Source organism: Platalea leucorodia (genome assembly GCF_965183815.1).
Source record: "Platalea leucorodia genome assembly, chromosome: 3".
Taxonomy (NCBI): domain Eukaryota; kingdom Metazoa; phylum Chordata; class Aves; order Pelecaniformes; family Threskiornithidae; genus Platalea; species Platalea leucorodia.
The window spans coordinates 21,070,210-21,095,818 of record NC_138825.1 but is presented as its reverse complement, the minus strand read 5'-3'; the positions used below and the strand labels follow the sequence as shown (position 1 = coordinate 21,095,818).

Genomic DNA, 25,609 nt, shown 5'->3' with positions numbered 1-25,609 from the left:
TTCCTCCTTAAGTTGCTCCAAAACATGCGTTTATCCCACATGGAAACCAGAAGTAGCTGACCTAAACCCTGCTTTTTAATTAGCCGGTTACAGCCCATGAAGAGTCTGGATAAGAGGTTCAGAACCATGGAGATGCCACTGAAAATAAACAGAACTTAGACTCTGCCCCCCCAGCTGAAGTGCTTTGGAAAGTATCTGCTTCTGGTATGGAAAAACACTAGGAAGGTCATCATCTTCTCATACAGCTCCAGCTGAACTAACTCCCACTACAACCAAATTTGACTTCTGCTTTTTAAATTACAAACGACAAAGTCCTGAAAAATCGAAGCCACTGTATGCAGCCTTTGGACACCTTATACAAATAAACAAGACAAGACTTCATGTACATTAAACGAAAAAGTCAGGCATTGCCCACATTATGAATGAAAAAAATCTGAATAGAAATCACACTTTCAGATGAAAAAGGAAGCTAAGCCATCATTTAGTGAAAAGCAGAATCTGTTAAGTCTGGCATCACAGTTAGATCTAGATGCATAAGGGGCACGATTCATCACCACTGAGCCACCAGGAATTGCTTGGGGGCAGGGACTGATCGGTTCAAGACAGTCCATCAAATGTACATTGTGTTTTACAGCAGGTGCAATACATAATATGCATTAAATGAAGATACATTTTTGCCTGAAAGAGGAATGGAAAAATCCTTCTGGATACTGTGGGAAGAGACAAGGAATAAATCCATATTGATTTCAGGGTAGCTTATTTTAAAACACTGAGAAATGATGCCAATGATGCCACTTGTTTTACTTGCTGTAATAGCACTTTTAAGGCACATAACTCACACTAAAACCGTCTTGCTTAGGATTAGTTTTCTCTCATGGAAGAAATATCATGTGCAGTGCCAGACAGCCCTGATGGTGTTATGCCAGTGCTGCTAGAAGAATTAGCCCCATTACAATTGTCAGTTGTCTTCTGGCGAGCAGTATTTATAAACAGATCTGCGCTGAGTGACAGCTCTTTCCCCTTGCTAGATGCAGTCCAAACTTCAGTCTTCAAAATAACATCTTAAAATCCAATCAGGAAGGAAAGACGGATGCTCATGCTCTCCCTGTGTTTAATAACTGAATGTCTGCAGTTTTGAGGATAGGATGAACAGTAAGTGAGATTTAAGTGATGAGTTTTCATCTTCTTAAATGAAAGACAATCCCCCTTTGCAGCAATGGTTCAAACCCCTGCAGATGATCAGTGCAGAGGGAGTACAGTACCGAGAAACGGCAAACAGAAACACGAGAAGACAAAACTACGCTCAGCCGCTCAGCATCCGAGTCCAAGGTACCAACATGACAAACTCAGCTATATGTGAAGTCTTACTCACGACTGTTTCAACAGCACAAAAGAGGTGCAAGGAGGGAAACCGACTGCTTCACCTTGCCTATGCTGCCTGTCCCCGCAGCTGCAAGGGGCCCGGCACCCCGCTTGCAAAGCCTCCGGCCCCCAGGGCCGGGCAAGGGCCTCTGGCTGTGTCAGCAGCCCAGCTGTCTGCCCCTGTTGCTTTGGGCCCAGGCCCTGGAGGAAGGTGAAAAAAGAAACCGCACGCTCAGCTCTGCAATTCCTCCCAGTCCCTGACTTGCCCCCCGCCGGTATCCGCTCCACATCCAATGCAAAACCAACTTTTGCCTGTCCTGCTGATACCGGCTTCCTGGTAAACACCCCATCCTTCTAAACACGGTCCACCTGCTGTTGCTTCATGCCTAGCTGTCCCTTGCACAAGCGTATGTGGATGTGTCCCATCCCGAGGTACTCAGGTAAGCGATGACAACGTCTTCCTCTGCCACAGGGAAAGGCCCAGCCCAGCTCGTATTTTTCCCGTTGTCTGCCTGGCATCCCTCGCTCAGGGCCATTTCACGAGCTTGGGTTGCAGCTCTGCTCCAGCTGAGCCTAAGCAGTCCCACTCACTTTAGGACTACGGCCATCGCTGCCTTGTAGGATCTCATCTCTGCTCAGAGCGCGCCTGCTAACCTTTCCACTTCCCCAGGCGGAGGAAGTCTACGAAGAGCCTCATTTTCCAGCAGTTCTTAAGCTCTTTTGCAACCAAGCCTGCAATACTGGGGTGAGTTTGTATGGAGATACATTTGTATCTCTCGAGTTCTAGGAATTCGTGGACAGTCTCAAGGGAACTAAGGTCCACCCCTGCATTTTTGTCTCAATGGAATTTTTTTTTTTTTTTGCATCACGCCAAGTCTTTTGTGGCCGAGAAAGCTTTTTGCAGTGATCAGAAGGCATTCTTAATCTTTCAGAGAAGCCAGAGACAAAGAGGGATTAAGTAGTACCTCACACAAACTGAGCAGCAGAACCCATTGTAGAACATGGATACAACTAATTCTCCTAACTTCACCACTGTGTCTTTTCCCTTTTGAAGCTATATAACAGAAATAATTGCTTAAATGATCCCTCTTAGAAGTGCACAACTGATTTATTTCTCAATTTTTGCCCTTTTCTTCCCAGCAGATTCTGATTTCTGGTCTCAGAAGTGAATGAATTCTTCCTATTTTAGGAATAATTCTTAAGTTACAGATGTCAAATACAAAAGAATAGGAAAAGCCTACTCCATTCTCTAAAGCGAGAACCCTGTCATAAAAAAATTCAGTTCCTGCAACCAAATTATGGTACTTAACAATTCTTTAAATCCCTTCCTTTTCCATTTTCCTCTGTGGAGATAGCTGCTGGTTTTATTTCTCTATGTCTATAGGTGGAGGGAAAAAATACTGATAATTTGCCTTAGGAAAAAAAAATTTAGAATTCAAAGTAAGTTTTGACATGGAACATCTTCACTTGAAAAAGCAACTTGGTGCTTTACATTTCAGGAGAGCAGGCTGTAATAAGCCCAATCAATCTGAAAAGCCAAGTACAAACCACCACTAAATGCAGGAAAGATTTTCATGCAGAAGGAAGGCGAGCTGTGTACAAAAATACATCTATCTTACATTCCCTCTGCCCTCAATCTTCCTCCTGTACTGCAACTTTTTTTTTTTAATAAACATCTGAGAAGCGCAACAAATAGACACCTTTCAAAAACAATCACTAACTTCCATCACAAGCTTTCACCCTTTTGCGTCACTACATAAAAACTGGAGGTTCACAACCACAGAGCAGTAACGATACGAGACAGCAACAAATTCTGGCTCCTATTTTTCTTAGGAGTACGTCATGAAATACCATACATTAGATTTCTAGAACTCTATTTTAAACATCACTTTTGAGAATACTGTCTTCATTAACTATTAACCAGCACCTAATTAACCACTGAGTCTAAAAACAGATGTGAAAGTTTCCCCCTCCTCTTCTTGGCTATTTACGGTCCCACCCATTCCCACTTGAATATCACACACAGATCTAGTACAGAGCATTCAAGGCTATCGGATCTTGCAACCACAGTCCTGTGACTTTTCAGAAAAAGCTATTTTACTTCAAGACCTAAACATAAACATCAGTTTAGAGTCTGGAAGATAAGTGTTTTAAGGCCCTAAAATGACACTATCATATCTGCGTTATATCATATGTATCACATATCTATCACATCTTAGGGAAATTATAAGATGGGATGAAGCTCTGGACTGCTGCAGACCACAAACTTTACATCAATAGATGTTGCCAACCCAGTTTTAGAGAAATGAAAACTAAGAATTGGAGAATTTGCGTTGGTTTAGACGCTTCTACAAACAAATGCAATGTACTAAACCTTCTGAACATCTATCCAGCAGCAGGTAAATCAAGGTCTGAGGAGGGTTACAACAGAATGAATATAATTTCTACCTGATAGGCAATACCATCTCCACCTACTCACTGGGGAGAGGGAAAAAAAAAAAAAAAAAACAACACCCCAATGAAAAAAGCAAAGAGAAGCTTTTGTGCAGGAACTTAAATACAGTAGTAAAAAGTGGTCTTTTTAAAATACACAAACTCTTAATCTAACCAGAGTCAAGGAAATCTAAAATCTAATCATGGCTGTTACGGACATTTCCAAACCAGAACTTTAATGGAAGAAGAACTCCATCCAGAATTGAAATTGGAAACATATTTAGCTCATTAAGTTAGTGAAATCCTTACTTAACACCAGAGAGTATTACCTTCCACTACCATAAAAGTTGGTCTTGAGGTGGGACTTTCAATCCATTCGAAGGTGAGAAGATGAGATAGGTGTTACACCAGAACTTACCTAGGAAGGCAGGAAATAAGCTGCTACAGAAGGGAACGAATCCTCCTCCAGGGAAGCAACCATGTTTGCTTTCAACCAGGAATCCAGAGTCACCCTTTACTGGAGACTGCAGGCTCCTGGTTGGAAGAGATTAGCAATGGAGGCACATTGAGCAGGGAGAAGCAGCTTCGTATACCACACCAGTTAATTCATGGGGCCACATTCGGTTTTTTGTCGAAAGAACTAGAAGCTAATTATGGTACACGCAACAGAAAGACAGCTGATCTTGATATACATTCTCTCCAAACAACAAATGCTTACAGACTGCTGACAACGAACAAGTGAAGATAACCCAGGAGCTCTGTGTTTGAGCACAAAAAAACGGGGCAGTTGCACTTGCATTTGCTGAGATGCTACGGCCTAACCAATAGGACGTCAGATACAAACCAAGAGCCAAGAGTTAACCTAAGAACCAAAAAATTAGAGGGTAGAATGTTCCGTTATAATGACCCAATTTTCAGTGTTTCCGCTTTTGATCCTTTCCTTTCTGTTTTGATCTGTCAGACAGCTGTCCTCAGAAAGAAAGAACAACTGTACCTCTGAAGTATCTGAAACAGGCACTTGCAGCTGTTACAGACAGGTGACAAGCAGAATCATTCAAGAATTCTTTAGATTAGACAGAGAAGGAATTTGCAAGGCCAGTTTAAGAAGACAAGACACATGTCGTCTTTGAAAGTTATGATCCTGGCCATCATTTGGAATTAAAAGTGTGTATTACCTTGTATTGTTGCAGTTTAGAGACAAGTGTGTTTTTTCTTCGTACTCAATGGACTTGGGTTTGCGTTAGTGACAGAAAAAGACCCCCCCTCCCCAAATCTTCCTCTGCCTCTTACCTCACTTTTGCTAACAGCCAGGAGAACAACTCTGTGGTCTGCTGCTCCTAGGACAAGCTCACCTTCCTGAAAAGCGTAAAAGGCCTCCAAATGCTAATAAATGAACTATCTGTAGATCATACATGAGAAAGCTTTCAGTTGTGCTGCTAGCGTCTGTGGGTAAGCACAGCTGGGAACTGGATTTCTGTAAAGAGAGAGAAAAAACACGGTCTAGTGCTACACTGAAGCATGTAAGAACTTAGCCAGCACAGAGACCTCCTTTTGGCTCAGGACATGGGAAGAGCCCAAAGGAAAACAAGGCATGAACGTGTGCACCTAATGCAAATGAGAAATTGTAATCTTCATTTGGGTGTTGAGGATGTGTTGTAATAGGGCAGGAGGTGAACCAGATTGGGCATACATATAGAATAAGCTCTAACTGGCACAGAGCTAGGTGTACCTACACAAGCCAAGTTGGGTTTTTTTGAGTCTTAGCATACCATATAGAATTTTCTTCACTATAGAAGAAAATCATCTATAGCGAAGTCTTTGTGGAAGTGCACTGAATTGTACAAATATCAAATGGGCTCCATTCTTCAAATTTTCGGGGTTGTCCCCTCAGTTGTGTCCCAGAGAAGCCCATCACAGACCACACTGTGGGGCTTACTCATGTTGGAGTGTCAGACTTGCCCAGGATTCATGTTCCACGGGAGCACTGCTGGTGGCAGCTGCTAGAACGCAAGTAAGGACTTAGCAAGGAGCGAGGTGGGGGGGAGGAGTTGCTCCAACTGAGCAATGCAAGGCAAGCAGCAGGCGCTGGATCTCAGCAAATATGGCTTCTGGGAGCTACAATCAGTAACTCCAGCTGGGCCATTTGCTTAGGCTTCCTGCCAAAAGATTTATAAAAAGAACAGTAAAGAATGTGCAATGGCTTTAAATATGGATTTCAAATACAGTGCAGCCAATATCCACATTTGTTGAGGCTTCCATCCCTCAGCTTTTCTCTACGGCTCAGCAAGGAATGTAAGGAGTTTCTCCTGCTGATCTAATTTTATCCTCTCAGAGATATCCACCAGCATGAAGGAATGAATTAGAGCCAGTGCAGCTTCCTAATTACTTCCAGCTCTCAGAAAGAGACCCACAAGATACAAGGGAAGCAAGTACAACATAGCAAACTTGATAAACCAGCCTTTAATTTGTGTATTGCTATACATGGAGGTCTTGTGATAATTACTAATAGGTGATCCCAGCCTTTACTCAAACTGGTACGTGTCCTAATATCACAGACATATCTGTTGTACTACAACAGAGTACAGTGGCAAACAAGAATGGCTACTACATGATAAGTGAAATATGCAGGTGGTTTCCCCAGACACACGAACTGGTTCCTCAAATGCCAGCAGTAACTGTTTAGCAAGATGCAACTTTTCCATTACCTAGCAGGTTTTCCATATCCTATATCTGAAGCACACCAGCATGACTGGAGGTGGGTTTTTTCAAGTTCACAGGAGAGCTGGCCCTGTCTGTACTGAACCTGTGCCAGCCACAAGGAGCTTCATTACCAAGGTTCAGCAGCCTTCCAAGCACAAAAAGGAAATCCAATCACCAAAAGAGTTTTTGTCCTTCCTATGACATATAGAACCTCACAGCGAATATCAAAAGTCACTTGTTCAAAAAAGTACGTTATACCACAGAGCATAAAAATCCCCCAGTGCCAGCAGGGTAAACAGATCAAGTGTGGTAGCTGAATCATTTGATTCCTCCATTAGTACACACATCAGGGTCCACTGCTTCTGCAGACACCTGTATGAGATGGGGTACTGCAGCTAGAAATGAGTTAGAATAATCACAGACTTATCATCTAATTAATACAACAGGCTCTGTCTCCTCCTTCTGTCCTCACACCTGTATGAGAGACTCAGAGACAAGTAAAAAAAGGTGGAATCTGTTGGTTTTCTTTTTTCTTGGTTCGAATACCAATCTTAAACGGCAGTTTGTATCCAGGGCACACACCACTTCTAGTAATACCATGATTGCTAAAAAACCCCCACAATATTCAGTGTACATACCACCTCTAGTAATACCACAATTAATAAAATCAAAACACGCCCACACACACACGCACGCAACCCCCCGATTAAACTGCAACACTGAAGCGATAGTATAAAGAAGTCTGACACAAATCCATGCCCTCCCACTAGACAAGGCTCCTCACTTGCCTTTTAAGAACCAGAAGTTATGTGTACCTTCAGCTTAGAGCACGGCCTTGTCGTCAGGGGTATCAGAGCTCTGCAGGGCCCTTCCTGCAGCAGGGCAGGTCTCCTGCTCAGCATTTGTCCAGAGTGGTTGTCTGGGGAAGCTGGAGGCAGTCCTGCAAGACACTGAACATCTGTACACACTTACTTATGGCACAAATTCTACTCCAATCTCAAGATGTTACTGCTTCACAGACATGCTAGAAAAGGTCAAGTTCAGGAACTAACAGTTTAACAATGAGCAGGCAAGCAGAGGGTTTGGGAGGGCCAAAACCTTCTCCTACCCAAAGGTCACCAAGATTCATCCCCTAGAGAAATTTAAAAGTATTCAAATCTCTCATGGGACATGCTGTCATTCTAAGCCTCATGACAGTGCTCTCATGAACAGTTCATGACACCGATCATGCTGTGAAGCAGGTAGCAAATGAACTGTTTCAATACACAAAGAAAAAAAACCCCAAATCAATCAAGACAGCCTGAAATTTCTCTGAACTCGGTGTTTTATTGCTTCGTGATTATTAGTTACACTTTAACACAATGTACTTTGGAATCAATTGGCACCTACTACATAATTTAAAAACTTATTATCTTACAGCTCATATAATTGGCACTATAGAGAAAACCCAGAGATCTGTCATTTTGACCCAAGATTAAAAGAAAGATAAAATGTTTACATCCTTTATTGTTGGCAGGTGAACTTTCATTGTGGAAGGCCCTTAAAACTAGTGAACAGAAACTAACAACCTAAACGCCCTCCAAAAATATATATAAAAACAGTACCAGATAAATCACGCCCTTCTTTACACCAGTCTTTTGGCTTTGGTACTTTTAGTACCCAAGTGCACAGTAACTCCCTCATCTCTTTTAAGGAAAAAAAAGTAACATGGTCAAGTCTACACTGACTACTTTGGGTGACGAGAGACTCCCACACACCATCCTCAGCGCCCACGCAAACAGCATTTTCATCAAAAGTGACATTGCCTCAGGATTTAACACATCCCAAGAGGTTTATAAATACTAAAGGGCTGGGTTTTTTTATTAAAAAAAAAAGCAAGAATTATTTTGAATAAAGAAATGACAGCTGTAATAGCTGCATTTACTTTGGTGACCAGTTACCTACATGCAGCATAAGTTATCTTCATAAGGCAAGTGATGAGATAGCATAAGTGTAGTCCCTGAGGATCAGCATCTGTGTGCTCAACACGTTTGTTTCACAATGTGTGTAGACAGCCTGGAAAACAATCAGTCCCAAGACATCTGCTTTTTAATCTCCAAGCACAGCTGCAGACCACACAATGAATTATTTCTGTACCTCTTCTGTAGGCAGGAATATGTAAATAAAACAGAATGCTTAGTAGGTGGTGGTGGGGAGTTAGTTCTCCTAAACCCGGACCAAGTGCTCCACCTTGTGTTAGTCCTTGGCATTCAAAACGAACCCTTCGATGCCTGCTCAATAATTGCAAGTCCAGCAGAATAGCTTATGATTTCTTCTGCCTGTGTACTAGTGTTGTCCATGGTGCCATATGATTGCGGCTCCTTTTGGGCAAGCATCGTCCTTTCTGTAGAATGAGGATGCAAAACTCGGGGGACGTACATCTGAAATCACAAGCATTAAGGATTTCACTAGTCTCTCAGAGTATAATGTTGGGATAATTCACCCAGGATAATTTTTCCCCTCACCACTCTTCTTTTCATCCATTTCCCATTCTTCACCTTAACACCTAAGGCCTTTTGCACCCTAACGGAGGCTTTCTGGTGCAACACTCACCTGTACTTGTAGACTGTGGCACAAAGACCTCTATTTCTGCCTCAGTCCTACATCCCTTTTAGTGACGTGGCAGGTAAGACCTGCTACACGTCACAACTTTCAAAGTCACAAAGCAGTGGCAACTGGCTGCATTTGGCAGCTGTCCAGATGCGAGGATCCGTCTGGTGCAAGGCCAAGAATGCAGCACACAGAGCTGCTGGAAGCAGCGTGTCTCAACTACTCCTAAAACGTCAGCTGAAGGTACTTCTGGAACACCACCTGGGAACAGTCAAGGAGCCCCGCTGCAGAACTCTCTGGTCCCACATGCATATGGGAAGTCCCACAGTCCATTCAGACTAATATGTCCTACACAAGCTCTTTGGTAAGCAGGGTGAGCAATTAAGTTTTTCTAAGAAACGTAAGAGAATATTAGTAACTCTTAACTTCTTACAGAAGATGTTGGGATGGTTGGTACATCTGTGTCGCTTCCTCTTTCACCTTGCACATCTTCTACCTGTAACAAATAACAGGTGGGGAAAGGAAGAGAGACAATATCAAACTGGTAACTCAAAACAACATACAGAGATCGTAAGCACCTGAAAACCTGCACAGAGAGATCTTTGTGCAGTGCTGGTACTCTCTCCTCCAATCCTCTTGCATACTTCTTCCATACTGCTCTTTCCTCTCAAATTCAGTACCTGCTAACACTGACAGACTTTCCACTGTGCCAAGCAGCCTACCTCTACTATCAGCCCTCTTTAGCCATCTTACCGGAATGAACCTTTGTGGACAGACGTTGCTGGTGAGAAGGCACAAACAACCCAGTAGCAATAGCTGGTGCTATATCAAGCACATAGGTAGGTGCTGAAAGGTGTTAGGTATCCATCACTTACCTTATAATTCAGTGGGCTCAGGTACTTGAAACAGCCAAAACATGTATAACCCAAGCAAATAACAATTGTGATGTTGACAACTAGGAAGGTAAACATGGTTGTAGGTGCTTTAAAGCCTAGAAAAATATCCAGAGAATACAATATAAAAATACATTGCAGGGGAAAAAAAAACAAAACAAAACAAAAAAAAGCAACCAACCAAACAAAAAAACCAAAACAAACCCCAAAACTTTACTTCCTCTTCCCCATTTTCAAAAGTCTCACATTTGTGTTTTTTTTTTTTTTTTCCCCCTTAGAGGACTGGGCACACCACTTCCAGCCACAAACAGGAGAACCTCGTTATGCACAAAGCTTGTTGACTGGTAAAACTGCTGAGCAAGCTGTTTCCCCAGCTTCTTTAAAGGCCAAGAAAGGCAGCTGCAATACCCCTCAGCCATCTATTCTGGACCCACTTCTAAAATACTTTCATTAATCATCTGTGAAATGTAATAGATAGAGTCTATTTATTAAATATGATGATGGTATCAAACTAGATGGCTTGCAAACAACCCAAAGGAAGAAAAAAAAAAATCAAAATGACCTTGATAGATTAGACGACCCCACCCTCTTTCAAGGAAAAAAACCAAACACCACAAAATAAACAGTAAGATGAAATTATATGTAGAAAACTGTAAATAAGTACAATTTGGAAGGAAAAATGAAATGTAGATATGAAAGATAACAAGCCTGTAGCACTGTAGAACACAACTGATGATTACAAGCTGGAAAGCAGTCAATAGGGTGATGCTATCACAAAACATAGGAAGAAAAAAAAAAAAAGCAAGTCTCTGGTACCTATACAAAATAATTTGTTGCTACTGAACCTTCCACTTGAGCAGCCTTGTCTGTGTAGGACACCATGATAAAATATGGACAGAACTGGGAGGAATCCAGGGAAAAGGAACATGAGAAGAAATCGAGGAAACATGAACTAAGCTGCAAGGTAAGTTTTTCTTCAGAGAGAGAGAGAGCGCAAAGGACATGGTAGCAGCCTCCAGTATAGTGGCTTACTATTCTTCAGGTCCACTGGGGAAATATTCTGAAGAAATTAATCTCATTTTGCAGCAAAGATGACTTGAATAAGATATTAAGGAAAAAAAAAAACAAACAAACAAACAAACAACCAAACCAGCTGTTTCCAAGCTTCTTTAGTCAAAAGAGGCAGCACCAACCCTCAAATATTTTTGTGGTAACCCCAGCGTATGCAGTGGCACAGAACAGACAAGTTTTACTTTTTAGCAGGTTATACAAGCCCTGTGCAGATCTGATCATGGCGGGGGGTGGGGGGTGGGGGTGGCGGGCAGGGAACAAACCAAAAACCCACCCACTCCCCCCCCCCAAAAAAACAGGTCTTGCACTTGGGTCACAACAACCCCATGCAATGCTACAGGCTTCGGGAAGAGTGGCTGGAGAGCTGCCCAGAGGAAAAGGACCTGGGGGTGTTGGTCAACAGCCGGCTGAACATGAGCCAGCAGTGTACCCAGGTTGCCAAGGCGGCCAACAGCATCCTGGCTTGTATCAGGAATAGTGTGGCCAGCAGGACCAGGGAGGTGATAGTGCTCCTGTACTCGGCACTGGTGAGGCCGCACCTCGAGTGCTGTGTTCAGCTACAAGAAGGACATTGAGGTGCTGGAGCGGGTCCAGAGAAGGGCAATGAAGCTGGTGAAGGGTCTGGAGCACAAGTTCTATGAGGAGCAGCTGAGGGAGCTGGGGTTGTTCAGCCTGGAGAAGAGGAGGCTGAGGGGAGACCATATTGCTCTCTACAACTACCTGAAAGGAGGCTGTAGCGAGGTGGGGGTCGGTCTCTTCTCCAAAGGAACAAGCGATAGGACGAGAGGAAATGGCCTCAAGCTGCGCCAGGGGAGGGTTAGATTGGACATTAGGAAAAATTTCTTCACTGAAAGGGTAGTCAGGCATTGGAACAGGCTGCCCACGGAAGCAGTTAAGTCCCCATCCCTGGAGGTATTTAAAAGGCATGTAGATGTGGTGCTTAGGGACATGGTTTGGTGGTGGACTTGGCAGTGCTACGTTAATGGTTGGACTTGATGATCTTAAAGGTCTTTTCCAACCTAAACGATTCTGTGATTCTAAAAACCAAAACACACCCACAAACACGTCACTGTTCAAACCAAAAAGGGAAGTGAAAAAACCTCCCTACGGGTATTCTCCAGTGTCCTTTAGAAGAGGTTGTTTTTATAAGTGTAGCTTACATCAGTATTTACCAGCTGGTGAGGCATGTCTACACCAAAGCCAATGTATGGTGTGAACCACAAGGCAAACAGCAGATATCAGGGAAGAAGAAATCCCCAACGATCAGTTTTCCCTGCCCTGTGTCCTCAGTACTCCTCCCTGCCAACATCTCTAGAGAACACGCGACTTAAGTGACTATCCCAGGAGACAGGGGTTGAACTGCAGATAGTACCATCGCCGCCGCTGTTGTGAGAGGCCCAGTGGTGCTTTTGGTGTATGATGGATGGATGGCATGAGAGCTGAGGAAGAAAACAGTGACTGAGAAGGAAATAGATGACACCAGTACAGCCTATCACCTTCTGTGTGCAGGCAAGTGATATTTGATCCTGACTGAGAACTGGGATAGATGTCCTTCCAGCCTTACATTAATGTAATGAGTGAGAAAACAGAGCATTATCACTGTACTCTGCAACCAGACTGAAATATCCATACCAGGCAAACTATACAAATCAATGACTAAGGAATCAAGCTTTACACACGTTAAACCAATTTATTTTGCAGATAAGGAAGCAGACCACTCTTCCCCTCCTTCCTTCTCTTTGGCACAAGAAGCAGCAATGAAATCCATGGCAATGAAATCAAAATCTCAAGTTCCTACCTCTCAGACTCATACCACTTGGCTAGACTGCCCTGTGCACTGACAAATCACTGAACAACATCCTGTAAACAGGATCCTCTATACTGACCAAGCCAAACACAGTAACCTGGTCTGTGTTTTCCATTACTAAGTTCCATAACAAATGATGGTTTTACCAGAGATGCAGAACCAGAAAACATTATTATGAAGATTTAATTTTTACTACACCAGGATTTCCTTCATAACAACTAAAAAGGGGCGCATCAATTGCCGCGTATTTGGAGTTGATTTTGCTAAAGCATGCTCTAGAAATTCTGCCGCTATTTTAGAGGACATAGATTTGTTGGTCTTCCTGGTTGCAACGACAGCTCTCAAAACAAGGGGAAAAAAACAAGCTCTCAAACATACAGGTAGTGCGAGGACATCTGCTCAAATCCAAGGACAGCCTGAAGCAATAGTTCCGAGCGCCTCTTAGATCCACGGGGTGCTATCTCTAAATTTAGATGACAGTCTGCCAACAATATCTTTTTTACTACTGGTATGCTAGAAAAACACAATGCAAGCATGGTCATTTGTCATCAGTGCTGTGAAAGCAGAGAAGAGGGCAAATACCAAGGGCTTCCTTCCCAAGAAGGGAAGCTCAACTCCTTCCAGCACCACTGGCATCCCTGTTACGTGCCAAATGCTTCCCCCTATATCACGGACAAAAAGCCATAAGCTATCACCTACCTTTTCTGATGTCAAAGCTGTTAGTGCACCACAGCCAATACTATCAATGCCAAGTATTTGCAAAATACAGAACATCCTTATTTATAAATTAAATAAGTTACACACAAAAAATGAGTTTTTAAATCACAGTATGGGGAGAAGAGTCACCATCTCACCGCAAAGTTTGATGGATGATGTAGAACACAGGTCTTACTAGCATGAGCCAGCATTTTAACAGTATTTTCTAAATGACAGCTGTACAACAGAGGCAGTAGCCATTTCACCCAGGTGAATTAAACTTATGCACAGACTACACAAACGCAGGTAGTGAAGCCAGAGACCATCTTACTAGAGAGAGCTAATTCTTAGTAGATTGTTGTTTTACTTAATGATTTTTACTGTCTGTCACTCCACAGCCCAACTGGCCAATTCAAATTCTACAGATTTAGGGAACACATGATCTCCTGTAAAATGAAGGAATATGAAGCTCCATGCTAACAGTATTAAATTAACATATCAGCCATCTCCATCAGAGTATCTTATGCAAACTTGTGTAAGCTGCAAATGTTGTATAATTCAGTGCCACAGGTAACCACCATGACTTCCCATTTATGGAAGCAAAAAGAAAAGCCCACAAAGCCTACGAAACTTCACATGTAATTTAGGTAAGTTGGCAAGAGAGGCAGGATCAGCTGCTAGATGGAAAAAGGTAATACTTACCTAGCCGCAAAAATGAGAAAAAATAGAGCCAGAAAAGGCAGAGAATTGGAGCTGCAAGGGCCTGATTCACAGCTGCAAAGTGAATCTTCTTCTCCAGCTTGGCAGGGAGATATGCATAGTAAAGGTTATAACGGTCAACCATGTGCTTCAGGAGTATGTATATTAAACCTGGAAGGAAAAAAGGGAGACCCAAGGAGAGGTTGTTGACAACTTGATAAAAACAGGCAGTTCTATGAGATCTACACTAACCAAGTGACTGAAAATCTAGATATCAATGGTGGATACAGCCCAAACATGAATGGGGTACAGCTGCATGACAGCAGCCTGCTCCTAAGGTTGTTGCATCCCCAGCCCAAGACCCTCGGGGTCTCCCCATCCCTCCCCCTCTCCACACACTTCTCTGTGGCACCACTCGTGCCCCCAGAGAGAGCCCAGAGCTCCTTCCTAGTGCTGGCACGTGAGGCCAAGCCAGTAGGGAAGCTTTGGTAACTCCTCCACCACCGTACTGGTAAGGAAGAAAGGTCTAACAGTGGCTTAATGTCTCCCTCTGAGCCTTCAACCGATTCATGCCTGCATTTCGAGTCAGCTATTTCTTATCCCCAAAAAAGCCCGTTACTGCTGTGACAGCTATAAATTGCAACAGCTCTAGTATGCAGTAGCACATTCATATATTTACAACTGCACACAATGTAAATAAATATCAAGTACATTGTTACAAAAAAAATTGGCCACATTCTCCCAATAATAAAGTGGTTGATTAAAACCAGTCCTGAACAATATCTAATTTAGCTAATTATGTTGTATCTAGCTCTCTAAAATTTTGGATTAGAAAAGGAAAATACCAACTATATAAAATGATCTAGTACTACTTATGCCTGATAAACAGGTTTCCAGAGGGGAAATATCTGTAGCTGCTGAAATGATTCTTTATACATAATTCTTATGACAGTCCAGAATCTCTGTGAATGAAAGATGCAATAAAATAAGACGTAGATCATGTCACAGTCACTAAAGATGGACAACTGTCCACGAGTTCTAGACAGATTGCTAAGTTTCTTGCACACCCATACAGGATCTAATGGTTGGTACAGGAAGAAGAAAGTAGTCAAAGCCAGATATATAGGCAACTTAAGGCAGAAATGTTAAGTTTTGTTCATGGGACAGAGATAAACCAACTGAATAAGAGACACACCCTAGAAAAAGGAGGTCTGTGACTCAGATCTGGAGACCTTCTCAGGGTCCTGTAGGACTGCAGCTCCATCTATACCACAGGGCAGCTGTGCTACACCCACATGCCCTGAACTCCTAGTTAACTGGTTTTCTAAGCCAGCAAATCTACCAGAGTATACAGCATTTCCTTTTTCAGTCAAAGGGCAGCCATGGTGTTCACCAAGACCACATCCCAGCAAAGCAGTCAGCACGTCCTGAGGTCACATCCCTGGGTTCAGGACCATGGAGCATCCAGCTGTCCATAGCACAGTGATGACCACAGCCCCTTTTCTCATTCTCGTTCAGGATGTGGAATTTTAGATAAATGTTTTGCAATGCAGAAGAGCTGCAGTAGTGAAAAGGACAGGTAGTTTTCCAGTCTCTTGCTACGGGATCAACACACTTATTTTTGTGCTTCATTTTACATACATCAGTCAAACTTTAGGACAAAAGCTATTTCAAATGTGCCTAAAGGATCTGGGGATCAGAATGTCTCAAGTCAAGTTTGGCTGCTTAAGGTGGACCTCCAGGCTGGGTACCCTCTGCCGCTTGCTTCTCCCAGACCTCAAGAACCCAGAGATAAAAATAAACCCCTCATTCCCAAACCTACCTAAACTCCTATGCTTAAATATTAAAAACCACCACCAGAGCTAATACACTCAATCTTGAGAAATAAAATAAGCATCTAATAGACATTAAATATACTTTCAACTTCTAAAGGTAGTACGAGAGCTAAGTAATTCACCATCTTCTGCCCTGTTCTTCCACAAGAGGGGAAGGAAACTGGGATCCAAGTCCTAAGGATTATCAGCATTTGAACTGGAATAAGAATGCAGGACTGGGCCTTCCAAACCTCCCACATGCCCCCATCTTGCTCACACAGTGCCCACAGCTCATCAGAAAACTTACCAAATGGGACAATGATGGGACACGTAATGCTATAGGCCATGATGACAGTGAACACACACAACATCCAGGCATACATTGCTCCGAATTCATATTCAAATGCTTGTTGCTAGGAACAAAAACAAAACACCCAAAACTCTCATGTCATCTACCAATGTGTCAGGAGTTAAGAATAGATTCACTAAAGCAACAATTCACCTTCTCGTAATCTCTCCCTATGAAAGATCAGTTATTTCCTTAAGAGGCATGAATGACGTAATTAGAGAGAGGAAGTATTATGCACTTTAAGCATATGTACTTACAGAAAATATGCTGCTTCTTTCATAACCTTAAGTCAATTCCTCAGGGAATTTGTTTTCATCTACAGGAAGCAACTACTTGAAACCACAAGGCAGAAAATCATTGTGCCAGACTCGGAACCTTCATCGCACTGCAGATTCCATTGAACCTGTACTGTTCCTTGTGTTGGCTTTCCCAGTAGGGAAAGCTCAAGATATCAAAGCTTTGGTGTGGTTACTATTGCCGCTTTTTCCTCTTGGGATGAGGAAATCAATATAAATAATTTCAACCAGAGCAAGGGGTAATATGCAACAGTTAACAGAAGTGAATGTTTAAAAGAACCTTTCAAAAATAGAGCTCACCCACCTATAAAAAAGAAAAAAAAAAAAGAAAGAAGAAAAAGAGGAGCAGCTGTATACAGGCTTAAGTTCCCATTGTAACATCTGGAATTTCAAGCTGCAAGATGACACATTATCAGGAAGTGAAGGTCCACCACTTAAAATGGAATATAGACAATAAGTATATATTTTGCTAATGTATGTTCAGATTAAAGTTAAGTTGTACATACCCGTAGGCTGACAGAAGAAACTAACTATAGATAGATTTGAATTTAAACACCCCCCCCGAGGTATAGATTAAAAGATAAAATCAGAATTATCCTATAATATCCAAATCATAAAACTCTGACTTGGAGCTATGAAGAGAATAATACCTGAAGTTCAGAGCTTGGGTTTTGATTTTTGACCATCTCTGACTTGAATAAATACCTCCCCATTATCTGTGCTGCAAATGAAGGGAATATGAACCTGTCACGGATGAGTGAAACAAAGGCCAAAAAAAAATGACAGGAGATGATAATTAATGGTATGAAGGATGGGGGCTCCCACTGTTTCTCATAAGGATCAGTCATTTAATTGCCTCTTGCTAAGGAGGGACTCTAATACCTGTTTAATATTTTTCCTTTCTGCTGTGGACTTGGCCATTATCATGCGTATGGTGTAAAGGATGAGGCCAGGCAGGCGCAGCAGCTCCATCCCATTGCCAATGAAAGCAGAGGCAATCACATAGTTCACAAAGAAGGCTCCCTGGTCAGGCAAAAAGACACATCTGCAAGAAAAGACATCAGAGAGTGACTGGAAAGCAGACAAGCAAATATAGCATATATACAATGGATCCCTATCACCTTTGGAAATCTCTTACTATAAGGATAAGCACTGGACACCATAAGTAGTGGCTAGAAGACTTCCAATAACCTTGTTGAAAAAGAGTACTACACAGCTATAAACGCAGTAAGTGTAGTATACTGTAAGAGCCTGGCTGAGTTGCAGTTCGGATGAGGAATAAACTCTTCACAAAAAGATACAGCAGTCTGATGGGTGGCTGATAGCAGACAAGAGCATCATTTGATGTCTGCAACAGCAACCCGAGACAAGATCAGATAAGACTGCAACAGAATAATTGCCTCTCCTAGCTTAGTAACTCCTAATTGTCTTCTTGTTACTGATTTTGAAACAGCATTTAGAAACCTAACTATGTCCTAATAATTGCATTCTATTTTTTCCCTCCAGCCACAGTCACAAGAGCTTATAATAACCAATATATGCAAATTTGCAATGCTGGTGTAAAAGCCTTCATGTTTCTTAAAATCAAGAGTCAATGGATTTCAGAAAGAGAACTGCTGCAGCTATTTGGTCTCACTGTAATCCTTGGGAAGATCCCCTGTCCATGATATGCAACAATCCTCAGTACATTTTCTGGTCCCCTTCTCACCTGCCCTCATATCATCCTGCCCTTTCTTGTCTTCTACAAAATTGGTAAGGTTTTGGGAAAATAACTGTCTCTTTATTGAATGTTTGCATACGTTAGCTAGCAGGAAAAAAGTATGGATTTCTTTATAGCAAAATCACTTGCATTCTCCTCCCCTTATTCAGAAGCTCAACACCATCCCACAGGGTACCATCCCCGAGCAAATTTTAATAAACACTAACCAAGGTTAACCAACAGCAAAAAAAAAAAAAAAAAAAAAAAAAAAAAAAGGCCTAAGTATGCCTTTAGTAAAGAGTTGCTAATACTTACTCCAGCCTAACTGCAGAATCAGACGATTCTCTGTCAAACAGCCAACGGAAAAAAAAATCAAGGCTGAAAGAAAGATGGTTAATGTAACTCAGTCTCCAACAGCTTAGTACTGTGTAAAATTGCTTCTCTTTTTAAGTACTTCAGATAAAGATAGTGGACAGAGAGAATTTAATCAAATAATCTGAACACTACTTTAGCTTTATCACAGTTACTGATAGTTAGAAATAGGGAAAAAGATACAGAACCAAACAAAACAGAACCGTCTACTTCGTACTAAAGTTTTATGATTCATTTTTAGCAGTTATTATATAGATACGACAAATACATGTTGCCCGGTTAGCCAGGGAACTAGTCATATACTGTAAAGGTGGAAAGAAAAGGACAAGTATAACTGAAGTATAAGACAGTCAGGAAACTGGGTTCTCAGCTATGATGGTGAATACAGGCAACTTTCAATTAGTCATTGATCTTACAAGGTCTTAAATTTCTTTGCTAAAAGAAAAGTCAGCCTTTGGAAACTTTTAGGGCTATGAGGTCTGCAGATGAAAGATGAACACTGAAATCCCATGCGTAATGACAATACAACCATACACACTGGAAGGAGTGGGGGTACATCAACGATACCTCAACTAGAAAACAGAGGTAAGTTGCCTCACGATAAAAATACTCAAACATCACTCTATTAAACTATGATTCTTTACCTGGTCAGACCAAGGGAGGGCAGAATCAATACCATGAAGATCAAAAATATGTAGACTTTATGCATCATTATTCTGTTCTCTGCAGATCTACCAACATAAAAAGTCAATGAGTAAGAAACTCATACGGAAGACTTCTGCACATCAAGGATCTTGCCCTGAGAATGTCAGCACCCGCCAGACTTCCAGCTTCCCCTACCATATCACATGGCTACATGATACTCACAAAAGAAACATCTTTGAGATATTCACTAATTTGGGCCAAGCAGGCTCTCAGCACCTCCTTGGGCAAAGAAAACCTTTCTGAACGTTAATCCAGACTCTGGATTAGCATCACTACAGGTCTGCACCACAAGGAAGGGGATGCGAGACAATCACAGCTGGTCTCTCATCCAGTGATACTCGCATCTCGCAACAGCTTGTCAGCAAACAGCTCTTCAAGTGTTATGCCAAGAGGGATTAGGTAGTTCGTAAAAGGGCACCACTGCGAAGAAACCAGACACTTAGACAAGCTACTTGACTGTCCCTGCCAAGCGTCAAGTCTTTGGGAACAACGCTATAGCCCGACTACAGTAGCAGGAACATCTATCTAGTGACGCACTGTTGCCAGAGAAGCAGAGTGATTGCTATAAACAATTCAGACCGTTAAAGGTGGTATCTGATAGGGCATTAAAGCCACAGGGGTTCTATTATAGGATCATGTGGCCCTTGGGCACTGTGGGACACATCAATATAACTATACCGAGACTTGAAACCAGATCTGTGATCACTAGTGACTTTAGAAAACTACTTCAAATGATTGAGAAGGGCTCAAAGTTTGTGTGCCTAGTGCAACTACCAAAACAAACAAACAAACAACTTGATGAAAAGCATACAGCTTTGATAAATAAACAGTAGATTCTGGACACAGTGTCTTACAAGGGAATGGTACAAAAAATCAAGAAGTCAAAAAAAATTTGATCTTAGAATAGAAAAACAAACAAAAAATGGCTGCAGGTATTACGGAAAAAGATTGAGTCAAGTTGAGTGAAGCTGGAATCCACTGTGCAGTATCATGCCTTTATCTGACTGTAGGTAAACTGCGGATGAAATCTGGTATGCCAAACCAAGCTGTGCCGAGTTCTTCAAGTTAGCAGCACGTCACCGTGCTTGACATCTCTGAAGCGCACTGGTCATATCTGAAAGTCTTGCATCAACACATCTGCTCGGCCTTGGTCCCATAGGTCTTCTCAGATCACCACCAACAATATCAAACAGCAAGCGAGTTGTGCACCAGAGTTACACCCAGACCGTTTTTCACATAAAACAACAAAAAGATGGATGCCTTTTTTCTAAGTAGCAAGCCGGCAGTCAAAGCACTTTCTGTTGAAGTGGGATTCTAGGGTTCTGTGATGTTCTCAGCCTGGAGGGGATCCAAACCCATACCTCCTACCTTCCCAGACAGCAAACTAGTTACGGGATCAGAGGCACTTCCCATGCTCCTGTTGAAGCTACACCCCCTGAGCCTGCTTATACATTTTTTTCTGATCAAACACAAAGCGGAGGGGAAGCATAAGCAAATCATGTGGTCAGATTACACTTGCTGTGTTGATTACAAATTACTTAAGACTCCAAAGTGTTGGTTATAACATTAGAAAGTGACGACATTCCCTGCTACAAGAGGTCTGCGGATTTAAGAGCTCCATGAAAGAGAAGCACTTTCTCCATTTATTTTAGTAATCCAGCTGATAAGGCCAAAATAGAGGAAAATCTTGCTTACTTTGTCCAGTGGGACTCCAGCAAAGTTGAGTAATAGACAATTGTTGGTAGCAAAGCTGAGAAGGACCAGAGCAAGAGCGTTGGGAAAAACTGACTGATGATGGGATTCTAGTGGGGGGAAAAAAGTAAGAATAAGTATTAAAAACATTTTAATGCAGCTGTGGTAGAACAGAGGCTGCAATATCTTGCTTTTTATAAGTTATAGCAGGTTGGACTATGGAAATGATATTCAGATACAGTCTTAAAATGAGCGAGTGCTCAGCACTGCTGTGCAAGACAGAACACAAGGGTAGGATTGGGAATTAAATTCCATGAGAGTGAAGTCTCGCAAGCAGTTTTTATGTACACTAGCCTGCAGAAGTATTTAAAATGAACAGTTTGCAAGAGACTTTAGCTGCAGTCAAACTAGGATCAGATATATATGCCACTCCATTTTGAATCCAATAAGCAAAATAAAACCATGGCATTTTACTTAAGAGTTTAAAAATCTGATTTACCCCCTTCTCATCATAAAAATGAAAATACAAGTTGGACTTGAAATTCCATTTTTGGTAAAGGTTTTTGATGACAAAATTTAGAATTATGTGAATTTGGAATGCGAATTTTTACTACAAACAAATAAGACACTTATAATAATATAGAGTTTCAGATGAAATTACTTCAGCCTACTATCAAGGAACAAAAGAGGACTAAAGACCTGATTCTGGACGTATGCTTTTTAATCAGCGGTTACGTAAAACAATCCTGAGAATTTCAACTGAATTTAGCTTATAGACATTGTTTCATTGTCTTACTATGCACCTATCAGTTTATCAACATTTCGGTCAGATACACAGCTATATCCAAACATATGGTGATACTCACATTAAGGTAGTGAATAGGTTTAGTGACATTGAACTTGTCCATGGTTGAGATGATTATGGAAGGAGTAGTAAGAAAAAACAGCACGATAAAAAGAAGCAAATTAATGCAAGCCCATCTAAACCACCATTTCAGTCCATGCACTGAAAGGTTTTTCCTGGGAGGAGAAAAAAAAATAAAAAGGACGTAAAACAAGCAGTAAGCATTTGCTGTTAAAAAAAATATACTATCTGTCAAGTAACAGGTGGCACTGCTTTTTCTAAATTGAGCTTTCATAGTCTCAAACTTACATAACAAAGCACTACACAAGTTCCAGTTGCTATTAGAAATAAAGAAAACTGTCCAACCTTTCTTAAATGATAACATAAATTGCGCTTGCAGAAGAACATATTTAGTCTTTCATAACACAAACACAATGTCTAATGTAGTTAAGGTTTGGGATGAAACATTTCCACTGTTTAATAATATGGAAGTACTAAACAAAGATAGAACAAGAAGAGACAAAGATAGAAGAAGATACAGAGAATTTCTGCAAGAAGGATAGCCATCAGAGGCAGGATCTACCAAGAAACTGCAATCTGAGAAAAAAAAAAAAAAAAAAAATTAAAAACCTTGCATCCCTTCCTGCCATACTAAAACAGCAACCATAGGTCTTAAACAGGTAAAGTTCTTAAATGTCACGTGAAATGGTTCCCAAAAGGACTGGAATGATTTGAACCCCAGACAAAGTCAAGTATTTAGGACAAAACAGGGATACAGAGGCTCAGTATCATCCTCAATTATGACAACTCCCTTTGTGAGCCTAGGTAACTAACTTGGCAAATCCTTCTGCCTCCTTTTCTTCAAGACGGAAGGGAGAAAAAGAAGAGGAAAAAACCCGCAAACCCAACCAAACCCCACCATCTTCCCCTCTAAGAGATGTTTAGAAAAGCTTTGTAAGTGCTTCAACCCACTGAGTCGCAACAATCATTTCTTGTGTCCATAAGACAGTGCTTGAAGAAAGGAGGAGAAAATGAAGCATACATGCATGCAAGAACCCTTTAATGAAAAAGGCAAATTAAACTGACCCTACTTGGAAAGCAGCTTGCAAGAGATTTTTAATTCATGTCTCAAAATACCACAGCTGCAAAAGACACAGCTAAGAATCATGGTTGCTTGTTTACGGTTCAAGATCCTGTGCTTTGTTCCCAACTGCAGAATTGCAGTTCTGTAGTTGAGAAAACCTCTCAATTATTAGAAATAGATGGTACAGTCACCTTAAAAGTAATTTTCTATTAAAATCATTAGGAAAAAAGTGAATTTTTTTTTTTTTTTTTTAAAAAAAGTTCCATAAAGGTGAAATACAGTAACTTGTGCATGTTTGTGTCTCACTTGCAGTTTTGGTTTGGGCAATGGAAATGTCACAACAAATTTACTGTTATATGAACAAGGGATTATATTGACCCAACCCCAAGTTATTTGCAAAGCAATTGGAAAATGTTTAGTCATTTTTAGCCTACAAGCATGACAGAAGGCAGCACAGAAACAGTTTAATTTAAAAAGCATTTATCTATTTTCTGACACTCTCCTGTAAGCAGCAGGTAAAGTCTGGGAAATTTACTGAGTCAATAAAAAGATGTTAGAAGACAGACCATAGTTCACAGAGTCATGAAGTTATACTCATCATGTGGCAACTCAAAAAAAAAAATACACATACTCGGAGAATACTCAGCACTAACGCCAAATTGCTTTCCTCAGATCTCAACAGTAGATATGCATTAACCTCAAAAAATGGAAACACTGAGGCACAAAAAGTAATAAGGTTTTTTGGGTTTTGTTTGGTTGGTTGGTTGGTTTTTTTTGTTTTGTTGGTGTTTTGGTGGGGTTTTTTTTTGTTTTGGTTTGGTTTTTTTTTTTTTAGTTAACAGGAACTGCAGGTTCCAGAACTTCGGGGTGGCAAAACTCTCGTCAGCTTCTGAGAGGCCTCCCCAAGATCAATGAAGAACACCAGTAATGGAAATAAAGATGCAGATCAGCCACATCCAAATGCTACATAAAGTCTTAGATTAGGGTTAAAGAAAAACGCACTCAGCCCCCTTCTCCTGTCCCCATTCTAAACCAACATTATCATAAATAAATAAATGTAAGACAGGAATCTTACCAACAGATATTCTCAGGATAAGGAGCATATGTAACCTCCCAGTTTGATACACACAGCTCCTTGCTGTAGGACGATGGCTGGGGTTCTCCTTTGCACTTAATACTCTGACATTTGCAGGCATTGAAGTCCTTAAGGATACTGTGAGGAAGAAAAAGAGGAAGATTTTTCCAAATTATTACACCTGAAAATGCTGAGTATGTAATGAGAAAGACTGGGAATAGCCATAAAGTTTTTTTGCTTTTAATAACCAGAGATCAAGATAGTACTTAGACAATAATGTAACATTATATTATGCATGTAATGACCGTCATATAACCAGTTACTACCACAGGTCTTTGAGATCTGACAAAGTTGGAAACAAAAAGCAGTCTTGGTTTGAACTGTTCAGTGCTTCTACCAACAGGAACAACAGCAGTGACTCGTATTTAAAAAAAAAAAAAAAAAAAAAAATCAAAGCCTGAGAGCATTGGAAAAAATAAAAATAAAGACAGCCAGTTCCCCAAACACCTCTTTACATAATTACAGCTGTTTTCAAATCAAAGCAGACTAAAGGACTAGTCTGCACTCTCATTTCTTTACACTAGTATCAAAACTAGCCAAATTTTGCCTTGAGTATCAACTCTCAGAAAATTTTTTATCATGCTAGTATTCTAACAATTCAAAAATATTACCCTCTTTCACCCATTCCCAAAATAATCACAATACTTAATTTTATCTTCTAATAAGTTGATTGGCAATCAATGTATTTAAACAAAATTTAAACATGCGCAGAATAAATGCTTTCAAAGATTTCTCAAAACACAGCAATAGAAGTGCTAGGCATATATTCAGAGATAGTACAACTGTGTGTGCATTACTGTATAAAAGAAGTTCCACTCCAGATAAGCTCTATTACACTAGCCTGGAAACAGTATATATTATATTTGGACAGGTAGACTCTAAAATTCCTGAACGTGCTTGTTTCTCAGTTGTGCTCTTAACATAAAGAAAAGAGAGAACCACACACATGAACACCAAACAAACAAACAAAAATAACCCCCAAAACCCAGATCTTTACCTTACCAGAATTCAAGTAGTGTTGTCAAATTGCCAGCATCTTGCAGCAGCAAGTATTTAAGAAAGTTAATTATACTTTGACAGTTTATTTGTCAAAATACATACAGAGCAAGCTTTAGCAATACCAGCCATACTACTGAGCACCATCATTAACCAAGCTTCTACAACCAGCTTCCTGTTTCTCCCATCCTATTTCAGTGCTCTGTGGAGCAGAGCCTACTAAGGGCACCAAATAACTTTCTAATTTGATGGTAGCCTCAGCTTCACATGTAATCTAATCTAATTTTACAGAGAAGGGAGTTCACTGCATCGGTTCCAAGCCAAACAAACTAAAGCCTTTTCAGTCCTTGATATTTCAACTCAGAGATGCCTG

General features: G+C 41.1%; 1 protein-coding gene across 4 annotated transcripts in view; it reads right to left on the bottom strand.

Moving 5' to 3' along the window:
* Positions 1-25,609, bottom strand: part of TMEM63A (transmembrane protein 63A) — a 55,741-nt gene that overhangs the window by 13,694 nt on the left and 16,438 nt on the right. Inside the window, exons 13-26 of one of the 4 annotated variants that reach the window (XR_014227748.1) lie at positions 24,181-24,318; positions 22,044-22,197; positions 21,181-21,287; positions 19,425-19,511; positions 18,724-18,786; positions 17,592-17,754; positions 16,372-16,477; positions 14,254-14,421; positions 9,960-10,075; positions 9,518-9,580; positions 8,632-8,915; positions 7,311-8,550; positions 5,086-5,269; positions 4,099-4,329 (exon numbers count right to left, since the gene is read on the bottom strand). Coding sequence is in view for 1 of the 4 variants with exons in the window: in XM_082307619.1 (XP_082163745.1) it covers positions 8,745-8,915; positions 9,518-9,580; positions 9,960-10,075; positions 14,254-14,421; positions 16,372-16,477; positions 17,592-17,754; positions 18,724-18,786; positions 19,425-19,511; positions 21,181-21,287; positions 22,044-22,197; positions 24,181-24,318 (1,336 nt within the window). In the remaining 3 variants the exon portion in view is untranslated. Of the gene's footprint in view, positions 1-4,098; positions 4,330-5,085; positions 5,270-7,283; positions 8,916-9,517; positions 9,581-9,959; positions 10,076-14,253; positions 14,422-16,371; positions 16,478-17,591; positions 17,755-18,723; positions 18,787-19,424; positions 19,512-21,180; positions 21,288-22,043; positions 22,198-24,180; positions 24,319-25,609 lie in introns of those variants that run through there. The other 3 variants (XR_014227746.1, XR_014227747.1, XM_082307619.1) reach the window with 3 other exon arrangements.